Raw genomic sequence first — 23,800 nt, 5'->3', positions numbered from 1 at the left:
AGTTCGAAGAATATTACTATTGTCAAGGTTTTGAAGCCCTACTCAGCGGGGAAGTTTATTAACGTTAAAAAATTCAAAGTGACTCGAGGCACCGAAGGCTCAGTTCACAACTTCACCCTTGCTGATCTACCGAACCTTGATCCCCATGACTGGATACTCCTCAATAACATTCTTCTGTCAAATCCACAGGAGTACCAGCCAATAATTGATCATGTCAAGCGAATGTTTGTGTGCTACATTCACGAGGTAGCGAAGATGGACCAGGAGATTGCCTCTGCCATTCACAAGCGAACCACGATCAAGACTATGGGCAAAGCAGGCAATGTTAACACAATGGTCAAGGGGAAGATTGATTCGAAGTACCACATTGTTATGTTCATCAGAGGCGAATGTCAGAAATGCTTGTTCGCTCTCGTTGACAAACACCTCTTCTCAACTTCTTGCCTGGAGCATATCTTGGAGATCATTCAGAGGTGTGATCAGAACAGTGCAGCTGACAAGAAGTTGTTCACCGATATGTTGAGGTGGTATATCCAGTTTCGGCAGACACTTCTTGCAATAATTCCTCGACTAATCAAAGTAATAAAGACCGTGAAGCCAATACAGAAGAAATAATCTCTCGCCTCATTTGAAGCAAAGGGGGAGATTGTTGGGATTATTATGTTGCGTCATGGGCTCGGTCCTTAGCCTAGTTTTGATTGTCGGTATTGGGCCTGTCCAACCGTGCATGTTTTTGTTCTAGGGTTTAGTATATAAGTTGCATGCATGCAGTCTTAGGAGTTAACGCTTTTATAATTTTTCTCTTTGAGTTTTGTAAACCCTAGCTCGCCTCTACAGTGGAAGTTCTTCATTGAGCTCTGCTAAGGCGTGACTTCATTGAATCATAAGCACATATTTGATTCTATTATGTGTTCATTCTATTACTGTATTTGCCTTGTTTGATTTTCATATTCATACCTGTGAAAGATCTAATCGATCTAGAGTTTTATTCTCTTCACTTATTTTTGCAGATAGTACATTTATTTATGCAAATAGTACCAAAAAAATGAAATGACTGTCCGGAATACTACTTCGAAATGTTATAGTCTGGAAATAGTGGTTAGTTTACAAAAAAAATGGTTATTTTTTTGCAAATAGTTCATTTATAATGGGTTGCATTACTTAATTTTCATTTTTTAAATTTATAACGGTTATTAAATAAATATTTGTTATTAATGATTTTTTGAATATTAGGGTAAAAGATTTGTTCATTTCAGATTCACACTATGCATTGAGTGAACCTCGACCAAGGTGGTACATATAAGTGAACAAGGAAAAGTTATTTTACATTCAATATTGAACTGATACATATACAAGTGAGATCCGATTGTGTAGGATCTGTTACAACTATACAGAGAGACTATTTCTAAAGTTTATCTACAATTTTGAACAATAAATAAACATGTGGTAAATATGTATAATGAGAATAGTGGTTGTCAATTTATGTGTTGATATGCTCCCTCAAAATGGACGACCTTGAGAGAAGTCCAATCTTGGATATAAGTGTATGAAATCTCTGGGTGAGTAAAGGTTTTGTCAAGGCAATTGCAAGTTGATCATCTCCATTGATATGAGTAACTCGAATGGAGCCGTCTTGAACTTTTTCTCTCACAAAATGAAAGTCCAGGGCTAGATGTTTCATACGGGAGTGGAAAAATAGGTTAGCTGAGTAGTGGGTAGCACTTAGATTGTCATAGTATATGGTTGGAGTGACACATGACTTGTAACCAAGTTCAGATAGAAGGGAGATGACCCATTGTACTTCAGTGGTAGTAGAAGCGACTACTCGGAATTCTGCTTCAGTAGAGGATCTCGCTAATGTTGGTTGTCGTTTAGAAGCCCATGCAATTGGAGTTGAACCAAGGTAGACTATGTATCCAGTAGTACTTCGATATGTCTGTTTGTCACCTGCCCAATCAGCATCGGTAAAAGCATGAAGATGTAAAGGTGAATTACGTTTTAGAATAAGACCATTATGAATGGTGCCACTTAAATAGCGTAGCAGTCTTTTGAGTGCAAACCAGTGTATATCGGTAGGGTGATGCATAAATTATGAGAGTTTATTTACTGCAAAGGCAACGCCAGGACGTGTTAAGGACAAGTATTGTAAGCCTCCAACTAAAGAGCGGTAGTCGGTAGGATTGGAGATTGGTTTTCCATCGTTTATGGTGAGTTGGAGAGAACTTGACATAGGGGTGGTTGTTGGTTTACAATCATTCATGTTAGATTTTGTGAGAAGATCAAGGATGTACTTAGTCTGAGAGAGGAATAGGCCATCGGAATGGGGAAGGACTTCAACGCCTAGGAAGTAAGATAAGGTGCCAAGATCTTTTAGAGAGAACCGATTAGCAAGAGAGGTGATGAAACTGGAGATGTGAGAAGAGTTAGGACCAGTGATGATGATGCCATCCACGTAAACAAGCACATAGATGGAAGATATGGGAGAATGATGAACGAATAAAGATGGATCAGAAACTGTGGGTTTAAATTTGTTGGAGAGAAGAAATGATTTAAGTTCATTGTACCAAGCGCTTAATGCTTGGCGAAGGCCATAGATGGCTTTATTTAATTTGCAAACATGGTTTGGGAATGAGGAGTCAATGAACTCGGGAGGTTGAGCCATGTAAACAGATTCTGTGAGTTTGCCTTGTAAGAAAGCGTTGTTTATGTCAAGTTGTCTTAGAAACCAGTTTTGAGAGGTGGCCAAAGAAAGAACAATGCGTAAAGAGAGGCTGGTTTCACGACTGGACTGAAGGTTTCTATATAGTCGAGTCCGGGACGTTGATGAAAGCCTTTGGCTACAAGGCGAGCTTTTAACCGATCAACAGATCCATTGGGTTTGAATTTGGTTCGAAATACCCATTTACACCCAACAAGATTAGGGGTTGATTCACAAGGTACAAGGGTCCAAGTTTGGTTGTGAATAAGTATATCGTATTCACTTTGCATGGTTGTTCTCCAAGCAGCTTGTTTCAATGCTTGAGTAATCGATTGAGGTTCAGGAAAGGGTTGGGCAATGGTATTATAGAGAAGGAAATCTTTGTTATGATATTTAGAGTTTGGTTTGGGATTTTGCATGGTTTAAATTTTGATTGGGCTTGGTGGTTGTGGTTGTGGAGAGTTGTTTGAAGATGAAGAGATATTTTCAGTTTTATTTGGTTCAAACGAGTGTGAAGATATGTTTGTAGAGATTGAAGAATTTGAATTATGGATAGTGTTGGGATTTTGAGTAATAGATGGAGTTTGTGAAACAAATGGAGGTGTAACAGGTGGAGTTTGTGTTGATGTAGGTGGAAGGGGAATGAAGTCGAGATGTAGCCAAGTGTCTGGGTTTGGTGATGGTTGGGTAATTGTTTTAGTGAGTGACTGATATGGAAATATGCTCTCAACGAATTGAACATGTCTGGAGGTATATATTTTGTTTGTGAGCGGATCTAGGAGATGATAAGCGCTTTGAGATGAAGAGTAGCTAACGAATATGCATGGTTTAGATTTGGTTTGTAATTTGTGTTGAGAGTAGGGACTTAGGCATGGTTTAGATCTGGGTTGTAATTTGTGGGTAAGCAAGACAACCAAAACTTCTCAATTTGTTATAGTTTGGTGTTTTGTGAAATATACGTAAGAAAGGTGAATCATTCTGAAGATTGGTTGTGGGGAGGCGATTTATAAGATATGTGGCAGTGGAGACTGCATAGGTCCAGAAAGGTAAAGGCATATTAGCATGAGATAGTAGTGATAAGGCTGTTTCAACTATGTGTCTGTGTCGTCTTTCGACATAGCCATTGTGTTCAGGAGTATGGGGAGAAGATGTGAGATGAGAGATACCACATGAAGCTAGGTGAGAAGCTAAATATGTGCATGTGATCGTTGTCGAATAATAAGCATCCGATAAATTTTTAAATAGTACAGTCCATTTGATTTGACTAAACATCAAATGGAAATTTATCGGTCAAATGGAACGGTATTACATTATTTTAGACTGATGAGATATGGCAAAAAAAAAAAAAAAAAAAAAAAACTTTTATTAGAACGAAAAGATCTAGTAAAATTGATCGAGTAAAAAAAAATCTTTTATTAGTGATATCTACTTACTTTAAGAAGCAAAATGCAAGAAGAAGGTTTGATTCCTCGGCCTTTTCTTTAAGATAGGAGCCATCTCTTCCACAGTTCCACGGTTCCACCCTCATGTTTTTATAATTTACACTTTAGCCCTTTTATAAAGCCATTTCTCCTTAATACCTCAGGCTTTTGTTATTTACCCTTTTAGCCATATGTCGATTTATTTTTATAAATGTGGTACAAAACGTTTTTACAATTATTGTCTAGGTTTTTTTTAATGATAATTTTGGCCAAATTTCACTTTCTTTTACAAATTTGATACAAACTTTTTTATAATCTTTCACCAACTTTTTTTACAACCTCATTTCGTTAAACTCTTTTTTTTGTTTTAGAAAACGTATTTTTTCTAAAACTATTTTTACAACTTTCTTTAATCTTTTTAGTAGGTGTTTTTTTTTTCAAAATTCATGTAAACATTGTTTACAATTTATTTCCAATTTTTGTATAACTTTGTTTTTTTAGCTTCTTTAAAATTAGTTTTTCTTTTTAAATTGGACAATTTATTTTTTTAAACTTCGTTTACGTGAAAAGTTTTCTGCAGCAACTTAAGGAATGATCAACAAGCTAGTTACGTATACAAATAGTAAAAGATAAAGTTCATAGTTACAAAGTTACAAAAATAAAAATCATACAAACCAAATTGAGATTTAGTATTCATTATTCATATTTTTTAGAACGGTAAATCTAACATATTCTTATATTACTCTTAAATCCATCTATGTCTTCATATTTTTTTTAGAACGGAAAATCTTACTTACTTATATATTCCTCCTAAATCCACTTATGTCTCCAACAAAACCTTAGTTGTAACGTTATAAGCCCTTTGCTAGTCGTTATTCACGTACCCCCAGAGTTGTATTTGTTTATTATCGGAGTGGGAGGGAGAAATATTGCTAATAAATGGTAGCACAAGGATCAATTTGTAGTTCATTCTATAACCATCTAAAAACCAAACCTAAAAACCAGTTATGGTACAAGCTGCCACTCAATGAGACTGCTGCACAGCAGCTGTATACGCTCACTGAAGAAACAACCAAGGCGTAATTTCCATAAACCCAATTTTGGAAACCCAAAACGTTCTCCACCCACAAAAGCACCGATCGTTTCAGACTCAAGCATAGTGCAATGGAACAACGCAATCACCAACTACATGCGGAGTGGCCGATGCGATTCAGCTCTATGTATCTTCGAAAAGATGACCCGGCGAACTTCGGTTTCATGGAATGCAATGATATCTGGATACTTGATGAACCATCGGTTCGATCTTGCTCACCAGATGTTCGTGAAAATGCCCGAAAGAGATTTAGTTTCATGGAATGTGATGATTACGGGGTGCGTCCGAAATGGGAACCTAGGTGCTGCGAAGAGACTGTTTGATCAAATGCCCCATAAGGATGCGGTGTCTTGGAATGCTATGTTGTCTGGTTATGCGCAAAACGGATATGTTGAAGAAGCAAGGATGGTTTTTGATAAGATGCCAAACAAGAATTCTATCTCGTGGAATGGAATACTTGCAGCCTACGTGCAAAACGGGAGGATAGACGAAGCACAGAAATTGTTTGAATCAAATCCATCCTGGGATGTGATTTCTTGGAACTGTTTGATGGGTGGGTATGTAAGGAAGAAGAGACTAGTTGATGCAAGATGCCTGTTCGATAAAATGCCAAAGAGAGATGAAGTGTCTTGGAATACGATGATTTCAGGTTATGCTCAAAACGGGCAATTATCGGAAGCTCAGAAGTTATTCGATGAGTCTCCAATTCGAGATGTGTATACATGGACAGCTATGGTATCCGGGTATGTGCAGAACGAAAAGCTGGATGAAGCAAGAAAGGTGTTCGATGAAATGCCTGTGAAGAACTCCGTTTCATGGAATGCAATAATCGCTGGATATCTACAGTCCAAGAAACTCGACATAGCAAAGGAGCTGTTCGATGCAATGCCTTGCAAAAACGTTAGTTCTTGGAACACTATGATTACAGGGTTTGCACAGAACGGCTTCATTGATCTTGCTATGGAGTTATTCAAGAACATGCCTAGGCGTGATTGCATCTCATGGGGTGCAATCATTGCAGGGCATGCTCATTTGGGACACAATGAAGAAGCTTTGCGATTGTTCATAGAGATGAAAAGAGATGGAGAAAGGGCAAATCGGTCCATTTTCTCCTGCATTTTAAGCACGTGTGCAGAGATCACCGCATTAGAATTGGGAAAACAATTTCACGCGCACCTTGTGAAAGTAGGGCTGGGATCCGGATGGTATGTAGGGAATGCACTATTGGCTATGTATTGCAAATGTGGAAACATAGAAGAAGCTCATGTTACATTTGAAGAAATTAGTGATAAGGACATAGTGTCATGGAACACAATGATTGGAGGGTATGCAAGGCATGGATTTGGTAAAGAGGCTTTAAAAGTTTTTGAGTCAATGAAAAGAAAAGGAGTCAAACCAGATGAAGTGACCATGGTTGGTGTGTTATCCGCGTGTAGTCATAGCGGATTAGTGGACATGGGCACACAGTATTTTCACACAATGGAAACCGATTACTCCATAACTCCAAACCCAAAACACTACACATGCATGATTGATCTTTTAGGTCGGGCAGGCCGACTAGATGCTGCCCGGAATTTGATCAACAACATGCCCTTCGAACCGGATGCCGCCACATGGGGGGCCTTACTTGGTGCCAGCCGGATTCACAACAACACCGAATTAGGCGAAAAAGCCGCGAAAAAAGTCTTCCAAATGGAGCCCGATAACGCGGGTATGTATGTTCTTTTATCAAATCTCTACGCAGCTTCGGGTAGATGGGGTGATGTGGGGACAATGAGGTTAAAAATGAGGGACACAGGGGTAAAAAAGGTTCCTGGTTATAGTTGGGTTGAGGTGCAAAACAAGATTCACACGTTTTCGGTTGGGGATTTGACACATTCGGATACCCCCGAAATATACAGTTTTCTTGATGATTTGGATTCTAAATTGAAAAAAGAGGGTTATGTATCTTTGCCTAAATTGGTGTTGCATGATGTGGAAGAGGAGGAAAAGGAGCATATGCTCAAGTATCATAGTGAAAAGTTAGCGGTGGCATTTGGGGTACTTAAGATCCCCAGTGGCCGACCGATTCGTGTTTTCAAAAATTTACGGGTTTGTGCGGATTGTCATAATGTGATTAAATATGTATCCAAGATTGTGGGAAGGCTGATAATTGTGAGAGATTCTCATCGGTTTCATCATTTTAGAAATGGTGTATGTTCTTGTGGAGATTATTGGTGATATGTATCCAGCATTGTATTTTTGTTTTTTTAAACAATATTTTGTTTCAAAATTGTTTTCTAGTAAATTGAAAAAGAAAAAAAATACATGCGCTAACCAAGACGAATTGAAACCATGAAATTGACTGGTTGATCATATTTTCAAGGGAACAAAAAAATAATTGAAGGTTTTTCACAAATAACCATAAATTTAGCAACCGTTAATTTCTCTTTTGCATAAAATTGGTATTTTTTAGTTTGAAGTTTTCATTTTCTATTATTAAACAATAACGAAGATGTGAGGTTGTATAATAATATAAAGGCTAGTAAAATATTTTAGGACATGTGATTTCTATGTTTTAAACAAAATAGCAACATACTTTGTGAATGTCTGGATATATTTATTGGTAAGTGTTTGATTAGCAAACACTCTACCTAAGTGAAGATTTTAACACGAAGAAGATGAAAATGTTAGCATCATGATTACATTAATCCATGGACAAAAAAAAAAAAGCAAACAAACCACAATTATTCATATGCCTAGTAGTGTGTCTTACAAGCCCTTTTTACCAAAATACCCTAAACTCAAGTAGCATGAATCTAAACGTACAAAGTCCTAATTTTCAAGAAATGATGTGGATGTAGATGTTATGGTGTGTCCATTCCCAAGAGTGTTTCCAGCTCCTGCAGTACCTCAATCGCTGCATATTCGGAGTTTATGTTTATGTATGGCCTTGCCACATTCAACACTTCCCTCGCTTTCAATTGCTGCGTTTAAAGTTTCATCACATGGTTAAAGTCAAGAAATAGCAATCAACTTTAACTTTACTATTTTATTTCATCAAAACATTATCCTGCTTTCATTTTACATATTTTACTTACAACATTGGAAGTTACTTTGATTTTAATATTCTACCCACTTATAGCAAAGTCGTCAAAATAGTAAAATACAAAGCAATTTTCACTGGGTAGATTTTTCAGAGTATTAATCCCCTAAAAGGAAAAAAGAAAACTGCAAGTACGATGTTATAATGTTCAAGGTAAAATGTCTTTGATAAGATAAACCAATTTCCTGTTACAACAAATGAAAGTGAAATGCTATAATAGACAAAAATAAATAGCATTGCTACATCTTGTCATCCATCTGTGAGAATCTCACAATAAAACATTTGCTTCAAAAATTTGGAAACTATACAAGGGTTAAATGCAAGAAATAGCAGCATACTTGTATTTATTTGTTTGCTACTTTCATATTATCATACTACAGCACTGTACTTTGACACATCTATCCAATACAAACCACTTTCAGCAGAGTGTAATTGCTAGATTTTTCAAAGTAAGAATAAGAAGAAACTGAAAGTATGATAATGGGAAGAAAAAAAACTCAAAGTACAATGCTAATGCTATTCCTCGAGAATAAAATAATGTAATGTATAAAACAAGAGTGAGATGTTATAACACAAAAATGAGTTGCCATTTATTTAGACAACTATACAAGAATAGATACTATAAAAGGGTTAAATGCAAGAAGTAGCAACATATTTCATTTATAGCATCTTACCTTTAGAGCATTGTCCTTCCAAAAATTTCTCATTTGAAAAAATCCACCAAATTAGGTAATTATAGCGCATTGCAGTTTCAGTTTTAATTCTATCTGTTTTGTATTTTAATGACATGTAATAGAAATAATTGGAAGTAGGATGCTATAACTTATAATGAACAAGTAAATGCTAATTCTTGCATTTAACAACCCTTTCAATCTAAAGTCTAAACAGAAACGAAAAGCTGACAATTTGTAAACAAAAATATAGGTATAAATATAAATGAAATCCCAAAAAGATAGTCATAGTAGAGGGATGAAGGATGTAGGGCAGGGGGGTTTGTTGACTTACTAAATGCTCATATTTTGACTTCAATTCTTGGAAAGCTACAAGCTGCTGTGGATCTGTCACGAGTACCGAGGTCCCTGGTACAAACTGGAGTTCAAAAAAGTCAAAAGATTTTGATGTAAGCTTCTCAACATTGTTAATTGATTTGTTTGTAGGAAGAGTAAGAGTGAGAAAATCAAGGCAGCCAAAGTTGTTGGGACTTGATGGAGAAAGCTCAACTTCTATTTCTTACTTCTTACTTCTTACTTGTTATTATAAAAGTAAAACCATTGTACTTGTAAAAAAATTTCTTATTTTGAGGCATTAAACTTCAAAAATCTATCAATCGGATGGTATAATTGGCTACATGTTTCAAAGTACAGTGATAGGAAGAAATGTCAGAAAGATTTTATAATAAACACATGAGATTTATGTATAAGATGAGATAATATTTTTGTATTTTATACAATACAAAGTCATCATCAGTAATATAATATTTCACATTTTAATACGCTACATCTCAAGGGAAGGGAAGGGAAGTGGTACTAAATAAATAACTGTAAGAGCATGAGTGAGAGTGAGAGTGAGAGTGAGACTAAACCAAGTAAAAACAAACAGGCAGAAATGACAATACAATAATACCAAGGCCTAATTCAATTCCATTCCAATTTGTTTTTACTATTGATATACCTTATGTAGGAATTCACCTTTGGATTTCAAGATTTTCATATGGAATTCAATTCCAATACCCTTATGTTTTTTACAAGGGTAAAATTTTATCTTTCTGAGGAAAGAGTTTTAATAAAAACTTTTAACATTTTGATTTTTTAGGAAATACCATTACTTATCTAATATTAATAACTTGCTTTTTACCTAAATGTAGATCTAAAACACTGAGTGAACAAGAAATTGATAAAAAAGATAATTTAATTAACCTTCTGAAAGTATTTATAATGTAAAAACTAAAATTCATTCATCTTTATTTACATTTTAAATGCTTAGTCAGATCAGATTTACAAGTAACCCGAACACAAAATACACAAAGGAGTGGAAGTGGAGTTCATGCATGACATATTTCAGTTCCTTATATTCCAACTCCTTTGCCAAAACATTCTACGAACCAAATGCCCTTTTAGGGTGTTGCTTCTTTTTTTTTTAACTTAATGCAGATGCAACAACTTAATAGAAAAGATCACTTTCCCTATTAAGTTCTAACCTTTAAAAATTTTACCTCATTTATTTTCTCCTTCCATTTCCCCAAGTGTGTGGTCATTTTCTCTAATAATATTTTTTTAATCATTTATCCAAATATTAAGGGAGCATCAATAAGTAAGTCTACTTTTAAGTATTTCATAATACAACTTTTGGCATCTCTTCGGGTCAATTGTGCTTTAGAGAATACCTACACACAACATTAAAATATCTAGACTCCTCAAAACTATTTTCCAAACTTACACAACAATTTTTTCTCCTGATTCCTCAATCTAAAAGATATACATGAACAATTCAAAAAACAACACTAAGAGTTGAAGAATTTTAAGTTTCTTTAACTAAATCTTAGAAAATATCTACTTTCTCCTAACTCCAAACAGCATGTTGAATGGCTGCAAGCTTTTTCCAACTTTCTTCTGACACCTAAATGCATGCAACTTTAGCAATCAGAAAAACCTCATCATATCCTCATTCCTCACTATAACAATAATATTTCCTCATCTTAATTGCACTTATATTTAATACGATTTTTATTCCAATTTTGTATGCATCTATATGTCTGAACTTGAGTTACTACACAAGTCACAAATACATAAAAAGCTCACACAATGGTCAAAATTGGCTTATCCATTGGAGATTCTTTGTACATCTCTCCTTTTTTAACTGAGTTTATTGCATGGAAAACGTCCAAATCACTTTTCAGATTGTCATCTTTCATCCACCAATACCAACTTAACCTTCTCTAAATCTAATTCTAATAATGTATCCATATTTTACCATATCCCTAAATGTAGGATCACACAGCCCGTTAGGAAACATTTGCAGTTTTCTACACCCATGCCTTTTAGGGCGCATGCGCATGCGCATCATAAATCATTATGTCTTATTATTTACCATATTCCTACAAATCTACGGATAAAGATCCAACAACAAGCCATGTCATTTTTAAGACTCCTGAATCTTGAAACCAATTCAACAGCCATGGATAGATCCTTCCACAAAACTAAGTCTAACCACAAAGATATATTTCTATAAATTCTTATCAACCAACCGTAACCGTATCTTCATCTAAAAACTAAGGTTCTTGGGGTAAAAAAAACAAACATTGACAAAAGGTTGTACTATACATATATGATATACCCATCAAATTAAGGCCCCACAATTCAAAAAGGCTGAAAATAACCCCTTGAGCTTGGACTTAAGTACACACTTGGGCTAGCTCAAAATCCAGTATACCAACATCTTCTATGTATATAGTATTTAAAGTTGGCTAATTTATGAACTTAATGAGAACAAGAATTAATCCAGTAAGCTACTATACATGGTTGCTTCTATTTTATTTGACTTAATGAGGAATCAGGAAATTAAGTCCTAACTTTTTTACAAATTTGCCCAGAACATAAATATTTAAACACATGAAAAGCAACATCCAACGCAACCATCTTCGAAAGTTCACTGATTTAGCTTTTTTTTTCACAATATATCTAAGAAGACATGTCGGCTGTTCATTAAGTTATTCTCTCCTATTTGGCACATGACACCCCATTACTCTAACATGCTAAAAGATGGTGGTAATGCTTAAATTGACATGAAACCTTTATTTTTTTCATCTACATTAAATCAAACTAGTTTCTCAAATCAAAGGTATAAATTATTTACACAGTAGAAATGGAAATTAAGTAAATAAAACAAGATAGAAGAAAGATATTATTACCTCAGCCGGCCATCCAAATGATTGTGAAGTGGAGTTTTGTAGCTTGTTTGCAGCATCAGTGTCAGAAGTTTTGCGAGGCCGACCCCGGGATCTTGAAACTGAAGCAGGCTCAGTATCAGTATGAATATCAGCACCATTGGCATTAACAGATACATTTTGTGCAGGGGGCCCCACCCTCCTAGGTCTTCCTCTTGGCCTCATCACGTTTCCTGACAAAGGCACAGTCACAGGTCTCCCAATTCTCTTGGGTCTGCCAACACCCCTCTTCTTCCCAATCCCACCACCACCATTGAACAGCATGATTGACATCAGCTTAGGCCTGCCAACTTTCCGCCTTACTCTCCTCTCTGCCTCCGCCTCACCAGAATCACCGCCGCCAGAACTTGTTACAACAGCTCTGCTAGCACTGGAACTCTTTGGCGGCCGACCACGGCCTCTCTTGGCTGAAACCACTACATTCTCAGGAGACTCAACAGTTGGTGCAACACCATCATCACCCAAACCTAATGAAGCAAAGATGGGTTCAGCAGCCCCTGCATAATTTCCTTGCAACTCTTGCCCAGAAGAACCCAAGTGCTGCTCGAATTGAGGTTCATAAGGTTGGATCTCAGCTGCTGGCTGTTCATCTGGCACCTGATTTTGTACCTGGAACCCGAATTCGTGTCTGGGTTTGGGAGGACGGCCGGGCTTTCTCCTAGGTTGAACAGAAGAATTATCAGCTTTAAAGCCAGGTGTAGTACCCAATGTATCAGTAGAAGTTACAGAATAGTCAGCGATATCATGGTCCAACGTGGGTGTGGGTGTGGGTGCGGGAGTTTCGAAAGGAACAGATCTAGGAAGTGGAAGCATGTAAGAGTGTTTGACGAGCGTTAGCTGACCCTCGTTTTTCATTCGCTTTAGGTGGTGAGTCAACAAGTTGGAGTGAGTAGGAGGCAAATTTGTATAATGCCGTTCTATGTATTTAGCTATAGCTTGTCTACTGGACCCATCTTTGTCCTTTAGAGCAACAATTGCTGCTACTATCATCTGCCAAGAAACAGACACAAAACCCACAAACAAAATTCAAAAAAATATATATATGTAGTGAAACTTAGAAACTGTTACAGGTCAAGCAGATGATGATATTGATAATTTCGAAAGAGAGGAAGGGACTTACATCGGAATAAGGTGGGTGGGCGCCGTTAGTAGTTGGGCTGGCAGGGTAAGGCTGATGTTGGTCGTTAACCGGCGACAGATCGGGAATCGAGTCCATGGAGAAGGAAATTGTTCGAGAGAAGAAAGGGAAAAGGGTTTGATGGTATATTTGATGGATGAGGATGAAAAAGGTTGAAGATGCGTTTTGGGTGTCAGTAGCGGATGGAGTCATGTGTATACGGACGGATGACATTTGTTAATTTCATTTGCATTTCAAAGTGTTTTACAATTATTTCTTCTAGGTTACAAAAAAGCCATAAATTTACATAAAATATTTGGTTATGTATAATTTTATGTCTTGATGTATAATACACCGAAAGATTTATTTATTTTTGTACTTTAGATGATTTTTACCTTCTACGGCACGTGAAACACCTATATGGTGCTAACTAGGACGTAGAGTATTGTTACGGCAAGTTTTAGGTACATATTTAGCTTTTCATTCAGGGCTTCTGTCTAATAAGCATCTTGGAATCCACTCTGTACGAAATAAATAATTGTTGGATTAGGAAGCCATACCGAGGGTTGGACCGCGGCATTGTTCTCCAACGCCCAAGTTAGATTGTGAATATGAGAATTGATCTGATATTGTATATAGTGGTTGGGATTAAGTAGTAGAATTCAAGTTGATATGGGTATCGAAGGATGGTGAGTGAAGTAGTTAGATTCTAGCATATTCTAAGTGGGGAAGAGTGGGACCTCGCAGCGGGAAGACCTTATGCCAAGGTTCAATTTTCAGTCGGAATTTCTCCACGTTCAAGACTTTCGTGCAAGTGTTGAATCTTCTGTTTTCGCATCAAGATCATCGTCAGTTGTTGGGTTTCCCTCGAGTTGTATTAGTTTTAGTTGCGAAAATATGTAGGGCGTGTTTGTGCATTAGACTCTAGGGTGTTAGGAGCCCAGGTTGAGGGATGTGATGAGGGCATCCTTGTCTGTTCTTGTCTGATTGGAGCTTAGATGTCTGAGTCATGGCCCAAAGGTCTGATAGGGTTAGTTAAGTCTTGTTGGGATTGATGTGCAGACCGGTTAGACTGTGAGTGTTGATGTAGGTTAGTGGGTCGGGGGTAAGCCTGAGTGATGTTGTTGGTTGGTGGATCGGGGGTAAACCCGAGTGTTGTCAGTGGATAGCTAAGCAGGGTTGTCAGAGCCGAATAGGAGCAAGGTCTAGTTTAGTATGTGACCAATTGATTTTGTTTCGATGATGTGCTTATTTGCGAGGTTAGCATGACGACGTTTGGCAAAGAAGGTTTTGGGTCGATCAAATCTGCAGACTTTCGGTCAGTTTGGCTGATGTGGGGGTTGTGTCAGGTTCCGAGTATAGAAAGGGTTCTTTCTGTCATGATTTAAGGAGGTTGTGTGGAGATGTTTTCTTCAGGACGTGTCGTATCACCAAAATTTCTGGGATGGCAAAATTGTCGAGGGATGGTCGTCTATTGGAGATGCTACAACAAATATGAATCAGATCTTGGAGGCACTTTTGAAGGACCCTTAAGGGGTTACATCGGGTAGTGGAAACGAGAACTGATTTTGAGGACGAAATCTAATTTAAGCGGGGGAGAATTGTAACATCATGTTTCTGGTCATTTCTTAATTCAAGGTTATGGGCCAAAAGCCAATTCTGTGAGGGCTTTGGGCCTTAAGGGGGTAAAGTTAGGCCCTTTGGAAGGTGACAATGATGGTTGAGAGATCTAAACCTTTAAATTGTGTTTTGGGTCAAAGGGTTGAAAAGGGAAAAGACTTAAATCGGGTTCTTGCATGAATTTCATATTTTAGTTCAAGAAGTTTTTAGTCCAAGATATCTGGATAATATTGTGGGGCTCTTGTACACCCTTCTGTGCATATAAAGAATGCCAAAATCGAAGTTGGAACAAAAAATGTGTGGTAGTTTGAAAGTGTGTTGAAGTTAGGAAGGAGGGTGGGCGTACCAGCATTGTGAAGTCGTGTCTTTAGAAGTGTACGTTGAGCATATCATTTGGTACGTTGGGCGTACGCGATCAAAATCCAAACCCTAAATTTGGGGTTTTGAGCCCTATTTAAGTTCCTTAGTTCCTCTAAACCTCTTCCACTCTCAGCCTCCATCTCTCTAATGTCCTCCGTTGAAACCCTTACCCTAAATTCAGGCCCAACTAGCAAGGAGATGGGCAAGGCCGATTGGAGGCACCGGGCGGGGATTTCGGGCGCGCCCTAGGCAAGGCGTCGGGCCGGTAGGAGAGTCCCCAACACGGATGGCAAGGGAACGCCAGGTAGTGTTGGAAAGGGAACGCCAGACAAGGCTGGCAGGAGCGTGACAGGCCAGGCTGGCACTCTAGAGCAGTCTAGGCCATGCTAATGGACCATATATCATCAAGTCCCCCCAGTCTGATGTTACCGGTACGCATCTAATGACATTGGATTGGACTTAGTCATATAAATTGTGTGTCATCAAATCCCCTTAGTCTGATGTGATTGGATTGCTAACAATCGGATCAGACTAGACAAGAACCAATGCATTAAATAATAAAAAGAACGACTGGACCTTGCCCATGAGAGTCGTGGTGTTGTGCAATGAGCCAAACATTGCTTATGTGGCTTAAGCTGACTTGATACTCCTTCATTGAGAGGAGTGCAAGCTGATCGGTGTGATGTAGCATAACTGTTGCTGTAAATGTTTTGTAGAACGAGGCTGCTAAAGAGTGCTACACAACACTAATGTCGCGACATTTCTATCATCTTGGAGGGATGTCATCGATAATCATCTTCACAGTTTGTTTTTCATGAGCATTGATTACCATTCTAAAGGTGTTTCTTGCTCGGGCTATTCCTAGCTAGATTCCCCCCCCCCCCCCAGTCTGATGTGGGTAGCGTAGGTAGTCGAATCAGACTATGGTGCATAGGCAAGGTTGTTATAAGAATACACAACGAGGTTGTTTTCTATGATAATAGACAACCAAACTGTTGCTAAGAGCCAGGCAACATAAATGTTGATGGATTATAAGTGGCAATGTTGTTGTAGATAACATTCTTCTTGAAGAGTAACCTTGCTATAGCAAGATGTAATGTAGGAAACGCCTTATTGATCGCCCGAGCATAGGAAACCCATGTTGTTTATAAGAGAAGAGACACCAAATTTGATGCTAAGCATGACATAAAATTATGATGCACGACTTACGATGTGCGACGATACACAACTTATGTTGTGCGGCTTAGAAGAATAGTTTGGGCTTAGCAGCTAGCAATCATGGGGATGTCATGCGGGGGAGCATCACGTGGAACAGATCGGGCTTAGCTGCCAGCGATTGTAGATACATCACGTGGGAGAGCATCGCGTGGAATGGATCGGGCTTAGCCGCCAATGATCGTAGATACATCACGCGGGAGAGCATCGCATGGAATCATATAGGCAAAGGTTGCAAGCCTTTGAGCCCCGTCGGCGGATCATGCTGCTGGAATGGAGTCGGGCTTAGAAGATAGGCGCCTCAAGGCAAGGGTGTTAAACCTTGCATGTGGAGCTTAGGGGTGAGCATTTGGACCGGACCGGACCGGACCGGCTCTTGGACCGGACCGGTTATGGAGAAAATTGTGGACCATGGACCGGACCGGATGCATCGTGTCCGTGTCCGGGTCCGGGTTTTCCGGTTTTTGGACACGTTTGGACCGGTACAACTTTAATTGCATAGAATATAAGTAATGTAAATTGATGTATAAAATTATAACTTGCAAAATTAATTTTCCAAATAAAAGCAACTAACATATAATTCAAGTTCACCAACAAAAGTTAACAATTTTAACACAAACATACAAAAGTAATACCGTAGCAACAAAAATCATAGTTGAAACTTTAAAATCAATCAAAATAACAAACTTCATAAACTCATAATCTAATCTTCCATTGGCTTCTTCCCCATATCATTGTCATCAATATGTAACATATTTAAAGCTTGTGCAATCTCTACATAAACACAAATGAAAATGTTGTTAGTATTTAATAAAAAGTAATAATTGTATAAAAAAGAACAAAGCTTGTAATTTTTTTACCCAAAGCTATATCATCATCGTTCAAGATGTCATCAACGTTGTCAATTATCGGATTTGTAGACTTTCTCACCCAATCTTGGGTGCATAACAAAGCTTCAACTATCAACGTCGATAGACTATTCCGATACTCACTTACAACTCTACCACATGTGCTAAACGCGGACTCGGACGCTACACTTGAGATTTGTATTGCCAATATGTCTAAAAACAAAGAATTAAATTGTAACAACATTAATTTATAAGGAAATTATGAAAGACTGAAAAAAAGTAATCACCTTTCGCCATCCGAGCAATTGTAGGGAACCTAATTGCGTTTACTCTCCACCACCCGAGAATTGAGAAATCTTTTTTATAATTAACTATATTCTCTTTCAAATAAGTTCGTAACTCGTTATCCGTTGGATCCGAGTTGCTACCTCCCGTACAAAGAAAATCACCGAAAAAATCGTTATCATCATCAACATCAATAACTATTTGACTCGCTTCTTGTTGAGATGATCCACCACTGTCAAATCGTTCCAAGTAGGTCATAAATAAATTTTTCATCCTATTCTCAACCTCTCGGACCATTTGACGTGCTTTTATGTCCATGGTCGCGGGGGTCAATGATGGTTCCATGTACCCGATCATTTTTTTAAAAGCATGTAACAAAAAAGGTGATTTGGTGGTAGGATCAAGTAAAACTGCAAAGTACATAAAATCGTTCATCTTGTTGTATGCACCCCAATACTTGTCGTATTTCGTCCTCATATCTTTTACCATATCGAGAAACATTGGTTTGGTTGACCACTTTCTTAGATGTATGTCTACATCTAAGACTTCCCGGATAAAAAGATTTACCAAAGGTTTTGATGTAGACGAAACAAGCTCTGTTTTTGTTTTGAATTTTTCAAAGAATTTCACCATTTCGGTTACAACTTCAAAGTCATAATTTTCCGATACTCTACCGAGATCCCTTTCATATGATTTATCTGTTAAAGATACATAAACAAACAAAATTATAGTCTAAAATGTCACAGATTACAAAATCTTAATAATTTTGATGAAAAGCTGATATATAACTTAAAAATAAATACTACCTCTTATGCCAAATTCCGTAAATGCCTCGCGTAACTGATATGCGGACTTCAATAACTCGAAAGTCGAGTTCCATCGGGTAGGAGTGTCACCACATAGAAACTTCTTCGTTTGTAAGCCACAATCTTTCATCGCCTTCTTGAACTTGTTTATTCTTTGTGGTGACAATCTAATGTATCGTACCGCCTTTTGGATACAATCAACATGATAGTTTTGGTATTTTAGTCCATCCTTTACGATAAGATTTAAAATGTGGGCCATACACCTAACTTGGAAATGCTTTCCACCCTCGTAAAGATTGGGCAACTTTTTGACTAAAAAGTCAATTGCCTTGTCGTTTGTAGCGGCGTTGTCCAAGGTAATGGTCATGACATTTTTCATTCCCCATCCACGAATACAATCGAGTAATTCTCGGCCCATATCCTCTCCCTTATGGCTATCTATCTCCCTAAAGTTTATAATTCTCTTATGCATCATCCAATTCTCGTCTATGAAGTGAGCCGTGACCACCATGTAAGTAGTCCTTTGACAAGAAGACGTCCAAGTGTCCGTTGTCAAATGTATAGCGGTCTTTGGGTTACTTAAAAATTGAAGCATTTTGGTTCTTTCTTCTATGTAAAATTTGGAAACATTCCGGGATATTGTATGTCTAGATGGCAACACAACCTTAGCATTAAGTGCATTGGTGTATTCCACAAAAGCCTCGTTTTCAACGAACTTGAAAGGTAATTCGCCTACCACAAAAAGGTTAAGTAATGCTTTTTTGATCCTTGCATCATCGTGTTTCCATGTTTTAACACTAGTATCTCCATTTGACTCCTTCTTTAGATTCAATTTGGTTTGAGTTGGATCTTGTAGCTTATCCGGGTTTTTTTACACCGATCTACGTGTTTGAGTAAACTAGAAGTCCCGTTTCTTTCCACATCCGCCTTTAGTAGCCTTTCACACCAATGACATTTTCCATATCTTCTTTCCATACCATCATCCTCTTTTATCATAACTTTATCAAATGAGTCCCAACAAGAGGATGTTTCTTTGCCACTTTTTTGTTTTTTTTTTGTGACTTGTTTTCGTTTTGCTATTTGTTCTTTTCCGTTTGTTAACATTTGATTGATCATCTTTTGCCGAATCATCAACTAAATTGATTTGTGGTGTATTCTCAATAAATTCCTCTTCATCAACATTCGTATCCTACATTACATATAGTCACAACAAAAATGTTTTCACAATTAATCAACAAAATATAACGACATACTTTATGACATTCAACAAAAATTAACAAAAATCAACAAAAAATCATAACCCTAGTTTACAAACAATCAAACCAAAAACTTTTTCACAATTAATCAACAAGAAATAGCAACATACTTTATAACTTTCAACAAAAATTAACAAAATTCAACCAAAAACATAACCTTAGTTTACATACAATCACAATAATTTTTTTTTAACAATAAATAACCTAAATATAACAACATACTTTATGACATTCAACAAAAATTAACAAAAATCAACAAAAAATCATAACACTAGTTTACAAACAATCAAACCAAAAACTTTTTCACAATTAATCAACAAAATATAGCAACATACTTTATAACTTTCAACAAAAATTAACAAAATTCAACCAAAAAAATTAACAAAAATAAAAAATTACTTGTAATGTAACAACATACTTTATGACATTCAATAAAAATTAACAAAAATAAAAAAATTACTTGTAATGTAACAACCTACTTTATGACATTCAATAAAAATTAACAAAAATAAAAAATTAACAAAACTCACCCTTACTTGTAATGTATGGTATATTTGTATTAAAAGTAACTTATTTTTTTTTTATGGAATCCGGTTGTATATATAGGATATAATTGTATGATGAATGTCATTGTGTGGGTAGATGAGATCACAGTTGGTTCATGCGATTCCTAAGCCTCTAAGATAGCACCATTCACATGCTTAAGGAAAAAGTTGTTAAGTTGATATGTCATGATCAGATACATGCAGTGTGACAAGATTATAACAATCATTGAATATTAAAAAGCATATTTTGACTACCTTAGATTTGATATCATATCATAAATATTTTGTTATCTTGAGTGATAAACAAAATATGATTGCTAGATATACAATTATACATCACATTTACTTAGTCTAACAAGTTAGATACATAAGAGAACTTGAAACAACATTATAAATCATGAAATAGTCTCTGAACAAGACTCAGTACAAGATTTCTAATATGCTAATTTCAAGCATAAATATATGATATTAAACTAAATATAACAATATTGTTCGTTATTTCAACAAAAATTAACAAAGAAACAACCAAAAATCATAGCCCTTACTTGAATTTCATCATCATCAAGTCCAATCCAATTAGCAATCCCGATTTTTGATTCCATGGGGAGCACCGAAGTGGTGCTCAAGACGACGGAACTGATCCAGCAGGTCCGTAGTAGACTGCAGACTACGCAGAGTCGGCAGAAGAGCTACGCCGACAGGAGGCGTTCAGACTTGGAGTTCCAGGTGGGAGACATGGTCCTTCTGAAAGTCTCACCTTGGAAAGGTGTCATCAGGTTCCGGAAGAGGGGCAAATTGGGCCCCAGATTTATTGGTCCTTTCAGGGTTTTGGCCCGGGTGGGTCGGGTTGCTTATCGGTTAGATCTTCCTGAGGAGCTCAGTTTGATACACAACACCTTCCACGTGTCGCAGTTGAGGAAGTGTTTAGTGGACGAGACAGCGGTCGTTCCCTTGGAGGATATCCAGGTCGATAGCGGCTTGAATTATATCGAGAAACCGATAGCAATTTTGGAACGGAAGACCAAGACCTTGAGGAACAAGGTAATTCAGCTGGTAAAGGTGCAGTGGCAGCATCGGAAGGGGTCTGAATGGACATGGGAGGCTGAAGAAGAAATGAGAACGCACTACCCGGAGTTATTCGTAGATCCAGCCGTAGCAGACTTCGAGGACGAAGTCTGAAACAAGTGGGGGAGAATTGTAACGACCTGTTTCCGGTATGTTAATTAATTTGTTTTGGGCTAAGTTTTCAAGAGGGACTCGGCGAGTTATAGCCTGACTCGCCGAGTCGGGTCGCGCATCTTGTGCACGCGGGAGCCGGCGACTCGGCGAGTCCATATCCTGGACTCGGCGAGTCCATCCGTCTGGGTGAAACCCTAACTCCCCGGGTTTTGCTCACTATTTAAACCCCATTATAGCCTCCATCTCGTCACTTTCCCCCTGAGAGCACTGTGAGAAACCCTAAACCTTCCTCTTGTGAGCTTATAAGTGATCTTGTTCCATTTTGTGAAGGGGTGAAGAAGGAGAAGAAGAAGGAAGCAAGGAAACGAGTTCTAGTGCCAAGATCCAAGATCAAGTGTGAACTTATTTAGGTATTTTCGGAGTTCTCTTCTGGTTTCATGCTTAAACTTCCATTAGAGCTCTTTTAAGGGCTATTTGATGCTTGTTCCAAGCTTTATGCTTGCTTGATTGTGTTAATAAGCCGAAATACCTTTGGATCTGAGTGTTGGGGTGTTGAAGAGTCCAGATCCACTGTCTTTTTGGAGTTACATTGCTTATAAGCCATGGATCTACCCTTATTGTGCATATTTTAGTCTTATTTCCCTCATTCATGTGGTTGTGCACGTAAAGTTGGAAACTTTACGTGGTAAAACAGCTTAATGGACCTAGATCTATCATTTGCATGTGTTGGATTCAAGAGAAATCGGGTAAAAATATGTTGCATGGCGGCGACTCGGCGAGTCGAAAGAACGACTCGACGAGTCAGGTCGCGAGTCCCGAGTTCTCCAGTTTCTTCAGTGTCGAGTGGACGAGGTGAGTTAGGGAGTGGACTCAGCGAGTTAAGAGTAGACTCAGTAATGGAGGGACTCGGCGAGTTGTTCATACAACTCGGCGAGTCCAAGGCAATCTCCTTGAGGATTAAGAACAACTCGTCGAGTCTGTTCATCTGACTCGGCGAGTCGGATGAAGATCATCTGAGTTCTTGGATCCAGAGGGTACTCGTCGAGTCGATGCCACACTCGACGAGTAACAGCATGTAAGAGTTGAACGGAGAGTCTAGGACTCGGCGAGTTGGGTATCCCGACTCGGCGAGTCAGCCCTGTGTAAGTCAACTCTGACCAAGGGTAAAAGAGTCATCTTACCCTGAGTATAGAGCTAGTGATTGATTGAGTATGTTTATGGATTTGTAGCCGAGGAGATTCAGGAGCAGCAGCCGTTAGCTTTCCGAGCCACACACTCATCCGCTAGCTTACGAGGTGAGTTTCCTTTCCGTAGGGGCGGGTCAAAGGCCACATTGCCGGCCCGTCCAGTTAATAGTAGTTTCCGGACTTCGGTCCGTTGTAGTAGTTCGTATGTTTGATGCCTTCGTGGTTCAGACATGTTTTATGTGCTATGTGTATGTGTTTATGTTCCGGGCCACGGCCCGATACAGCATGCAGTATAAATGGTTATGATATGCGATGCAGTTAGTTCCGGACCTCGGTCCGATGCAGGGGACACGGTCCCAGTCAGTTCCGGACTTCGGTCCGATGTAGTCAGTTCCGGACTTCGGTCCGATGCAGTCAGTTCCGGACTTCGGTCCGATGCAGTTAGTTCCGGACTTCGGTCCGATGCAGGGGACAAGGTCCCAGTCAGTTCCGGACTTTGGTCCGATGCAGTTTCCGGGCTTCGGCCCGATGCAGTGGGCAAGGCCCAATATGTGTTTATGTGTTATTGTATGGTATGTGGTAGTTTGGGGGAGCTCACTAAGCTACGTGCTTACAGTTTCAGTTTTGGTTTCAGGTACTTCCGCAAGCAAAGGGAAGAGCTCGGGATGATGGCATCGCACACACCACCGCCTCAGCTTTAGCCTGGGATTGATTTAGATGTTTTGATCTGATGTAGTATGATACAGTTTTTCCGCACAGTATTTTATTATGTTTTGGAATACATCACGTATGGTTTTATTATATGATGCTCTGATTGCAGTTTTGGATTATATTAAAAACAAAAATTTTTGGGTCGTATTTTTGGGTCGTTTCAAGTTGGTATCAGAGCCCTGGTTTGAGGGATTCGGATACACTCTCGGGTGTATCTGAACTCAAACTAAGGGGAAATAAAAGATTTCTAATAAAATGTTTTTACAAAAGAATTTTGGAAACACTTAGAAGGAAAAGAATTGTTTTAAGATAGAGGTGTGTGCATGCGGTCAACCGAGCTCAAGTAAGTACTCCCAAATTATCCATACAAGTTATTTGTTCAGTTTCAGTTTCAGTTGAATAGCATGCTAGTATAGGACTAAGGATCTAGG

General features: G+C 38.2%; 2 protein-coding genes across 2 annotated transcripts; one reads left to right on the top strand and one right to left on the bottom strand.

The window, feature by feature from the left end:
- The first annotated feature begins 5,016 nt into the window (after nt 1–5,016).
- On the top strand, nt 5,017–7,434 carry LOC111899147 (pentatricopeptide repeat-containing protein At4g02750). The gene has a single exon (XM_023895030.3). The coding sequence runs from the start codon at nt 5,147–5,149 to the stop codon at nt 7,430–7,432; it is 2,286 nt and encodes a 761-aa protein (XP_023750798.1). The 5' UTR covers nt 5,017–5,146; the 3' UTR covers nt 7,433–7,434.
- A 439-nt stretch (nt 7,435–7,873) lies between these two features.
- LOC111899148 (uncharacterized) lies at nt 7,874–13,583 on the bottom strand. Its single transcript, XM_023895031.3, has 4 exons — nt 13,361–13,583; nt 12,205–13,230; nt 9,303–9,386; nt 7,874–8,178 (listed from the first exon to the last, which is right to left on the bottom strand). Exons 1-4 carry the CDS (start codon nt 13,568–13,570, stop codon nt 8,059–8,061), a joined length of 1,440 nt encoding a protein of 479 aa, XP_023750799.3. The 5' UTR covers nt 13,571–13,583; the 3' UTR covers nt 7,874–8,058.
- Nucleotides 13,584–23,800: the final 10,217 nt, after the last annotated feature.

Source organism: Lactuca sativa, chromosome 8 (assembly GCF_002870075.4).
Source record: "Lactuca sativa cultivar Salinas chromosome 8, Lsat_Salinas_v11, whole genome shotgun sequence".
Classification (NCBI taxonomy): domain Eukaryota; kingdom Viridiplantae; phylum Streptophyta; class Magnoliopsida; order Asterales; family Asteraceae; genus Lactuca; species Lactuca sativa.
Note: the sequence above shows the minus strand (reverse complement) of the source record. Positions and strands in the feature narration are given on the sequence as shown.